Source organism: Papaver somniferum, chromosome 4, assembly GCF_003573695.1.
Source record: "Papaver somniferum cultivar HN1 chromosome 4, ASM357369v1, whole genome shotgun sequence".
Classification (NCBI taxonomy): Eukaryota; Viridiplantae; Streptophyta; class Magnoliopsida; order Ranunculales; family Papaveraceae; genus Papaver; species Papaver somniferum.
The window spans coordinates 98,838,704-98,842,667 of NC_039361.1; the positions used below are offsets into that span (position 1 = coordinate 98,838,704).

The 3,964-nt window shown below is 35.5% G+C and overlaps 1 protein-coding gene across 1 annotated transcript; it reads right to left on the bottom strand.

Moving 5' to 3' along the window:
• Nucleotides 1–1,630: 1,630 nt before the first annotated feature.
• Nucleotides 1,631–3,762, bottom strand: LOC113272873. Its single transcript, XM_026522666.1, has 3 exons — nt 3,182–3,762; nt 2,666–3,075; nt 1,631–2,328 (listed from the first exon to the last, which is right to left on the bottom strand). Exons 1-3 carry the CDS (start codon nt 3,760–3,762, stop codon nt 1,631–1,633), a joined length of 1,689 nt encoding a protein of 562 aa, XP_026378451.1.
• Between the last annotated feature and the right edge of the window lie 202 nt (nt 3,763–3,964).

The following is a 3,964-nucleotide window of genomic DNA, read 5'->3' on the forward strand; positions in this document are numbered from 1 at the left end:
ATACCATTGGGTGGTAAAAGGAAAATGGATAGTGTACAACTATGTAAGGCGCAATGCGGATTGCAATTGGCAGTATTCTATGATGATAATACCACTGACTAAAATGCTGAATGAAATGGGCCACAAAGATCCAGAGACAGGTGGTGATATATAAACAAGCTTTTCACACTACACTGTACCAGCACAAGACAGATGCGATTGTGCATTGCACACTTGCATGTACATGAAGAATTTGGTAAAGTGTGGAAACTGTGAAAATATATCTGAAATCACTAACTTAGATAAGAAGTTGAACAAGAAGAGAGTGAAGATTGCAGTAAGAATCTTGTCAGAATTGGGTGCATGGAAGAAACCTGATTCAGCTGCTGATGTTATCCTACTTCCTGATTCTGCTACTAACTCTGTTACAGAAATAATGCAATTGCAAGACTCAGTTGAACCATTAGAGTGAGCTTGCTGTCTTTTCATGGTCTGTAAAGAAATAAAACTGTAGTTTTTAAAAAAATCTATATTAGTAAGTAAATATAATTGTAGGTCTCATTATGAATGAATATGTTATCATGAAAAATTATTATAGGTCTGATTATGAATGAATATCTTATTATGAAACATTATGAATGTATTATTGCTCTGATTATAAATGAATGTTACAGGTATGTAAAGCTTGAGGAGTTTACTAGCAAATAGAGATAGAACCATGCCAATTATTTTTTTGTTTTGTGTGTCAACAACCATTGTTGATCCATTTCAGTTGGATAAAAATCCATAGTTGATCCATTTCAGTTGGATAAACAGCCATTGTTGATCCACAAAAAAAGGATAAACAAGTGCAGTTGATACAATTTATACAAGTATTTTTTTGTTTTGTGTGTCAACAACCATTGTTGATCCATTTCAGTTGGATAAACAGCCATTGTTGATCCATTTCAGTTGGATAAACAACCATTGTTGATCCACAAAAAAAGGATAAACAAGTGCAGTTGATACAATTTATACAAGTATGTTTCCTGTAAAAATCAATAAAACTGGAACCTGCATACTACATATACACAAGAAACACAAGAATAAAATTCATAACAATAAATAAGAATCTATGTCATCAAAAAAATTAACAAGTCCAAACCAAAAAAACATTTTAAAAAATAAAAAGAAACAACCAACTAGTCAGAAACCTAAAACAAGTTGTTCAGAATATGAAAACACCAAAAGAATTTCAGAACAACATCCTCTTCAAGAACTTAATAATCCTGGAATGAGACTCCTTGAGAAACATTGGTGCACAAGGAGCCAAAAGAGCTCTGCGACATGTTCTCCGGTTGTGAAAGGTGAGCATCCCACATTGGCCATACTTCCTCTTCTTACGCACCTTTTCACGACTACCCCGATACCTAGCACCTTTAGGCCTTCCATCTTGTTCTCGACCACCATTGGGAGGAAAAACATAACCCTTTTCATTAATTTCAGGTGGCTTCTCAGAGTCCGGAATAGGATATATGGGTCGAGAGTACAACTTTCTATAGTAGTCAGAAATATAGTAAGGGCTCATGTATTTGTACGGTTCATTATTTCCAATCTGCAACATTGCCTTCATTGCATGGGTGCAAGGGAAGCTATGTTTTTTCCACCATTTTCAGCTGAAAGTTCTAGAATCCAAGTCGACGGCATGCTTTCCTGTTGGAGAAATGATCTCAAATACTTTCTCACTTGATCTACGAAACTTGTATGAACGGCAGTCGTTTATCCTCTTGTTAAACCTCGCTTGCGTACGAGGAGTAAGCACTGTAGTCCAGTTGTTAGACTCCAATAACCTTTTGTAATTTTTCTCCATTACCTTAGCACAGATAGAATCGACTAGCTCAAGTGCTGTAAGCGGCTTATGACGCTTAATAACATTATTAAAACTCTCAGTAATATTAGATGTGTTCTCACCCCACCTCTCTTCCGGAAATGCATGAGCAGCCCATTTCTCTAATGGAATCTTCATCATCCAAGCAACCACTAAATCCAACTTTATATTACTCATACTCTTCGCAGCAGCAACAAAAATTTCCTTTGTTAATGCAGTGTAGCACTGTTTGAATAACTTGATTGCAGTTTGTATGCTCTTGCCCTTTGGAATAGGAATATTTTCTTTCATATGGTACAAACATAAGGACTGGTAAGAATTTGGGAAGACTTCATGCATATGCTTCAAAAGGCCGATTCCACGATCTGATATGATGGTCAGTGGACGATCTTCACGAATAATACCATTCAAATTGGTTAAGAACCATTGCCAACTCTCACAATTTTCACAAGGAACAAGTCCAAATGCAAATGGATAGATCTCTACAAAAAACAAAAAAGAAAATAAGTGGCATAAAACTGAAATTGATACATTTCAGTTGGATCAACATTAGAAGTTTATCCATTTCAGTTGGATCAACAATGGATGTTTATCCATTTCAATTGGATCAACAGTGGATGTTTATCCATGATGATGGATCAACAGTAAGTGACATAAAACTGAAATTGATACATTTCAGTTGGATCAACAGTAGAAGTTTATCCATTTCAGTTGGATCAACAATGGATGTTTATCCATACTGATGGATCAAACAAACAAGTTGGTTACTAAAACTACTAAATGAAAAAGAGTAAAAAGTTAAAAGTCATACCTTGTTACCAGTTTTGCCGCATGCAACCATAAGACCACCTTTGAACATCCCAGTGAGAAAGGTACAATCAATAAATAACATTGGACGACAGTAATTGTTGAAACCGGTTATGGAAGCTTCAAAAGCAACAAAAAACCTTTTGAACTGACGCGTAACACTATCATACTCGATATTGACGACACTTCCATGATTGTAATATTGAATAGCATCTTTATACCAAACAAAGTCTGAATAAGATTTGATGTCGTCACCCCAAAGAAATTGCTTGGTGAAGTTTAAACCATGGTATGCCTGACTATAGGTGAGATCAACTCCATATTCATTTCGGAATAAATCTATAACATCAGCAGCAGTCTTCTTCTTCTTCGATGCTCGTAAATCATCTGCCAAGATATCCTTCATAAACGATTTTCTCATCCTAACTTTTGAAGGATCAGATGAAGCTAAACTACATGAATTCTCTGGAAAAATATCTCTTGCATTGGAATACACCATTTGATTTGGCAAGGAGAGAGGCGTGAAACCTCCAGTGACAATTTTCCTCCTCCTTGAACTTGCACTCCACAGTGTATCGTTCAAAGTCACTCTTAACTAATCTGTATTTGTGACCACTATTTATTTCATACTTTGTAACAATATCCTTAACTTCTTTAATACCACCTTCAAATAACTGCCCTACCCCAGTTAAGATGTTGACCCAAACATCAGACTTCTTCGGTACCTTTTTGATCAAACACGCATCATCAGTGATGTCTTCAACAACAACTACCTCATCACTCGAAATACAACTTGATGATGACGAAGAAGCAGGAGCAGGAGCAGAAAAATATGATGAAGGAATAGAATCAACATAGGTAATTAACTTTATTTTAAACTTCAACAAGTCAATCCCTTGTGAGATGCAGTAGTGAATGAAAAACCTCAAGTCCAAATCGTGATTGATGACATTTGAAATACCATCTACAGTGTAACCAAAAAGTATAAGTTCTTCAGGAACATAAGGCCACTTTTGTTTCACCACACTTATCATATCCTTGACAGTAGCTGAAAATGAAACAGGATGAGAGACGGTCTGATTGCAAAATTTGAACTCTGCAACAACCATCTTTGGCCTGCAACAACCATAACATATAGTGGTGTTCAGAATAAATCTGTGTAAACAATCACAGTTGATCCAATAAAATGGATCAACAGTAGAAGTTTATTCAATAGCAGTTGATCCAAATAAAAATAGGATAAACAACAGAAGTTTATCCATTTCAGTGATGTTTTTGAGTAAACAATCATAGTTTATCAAATAAAATTGA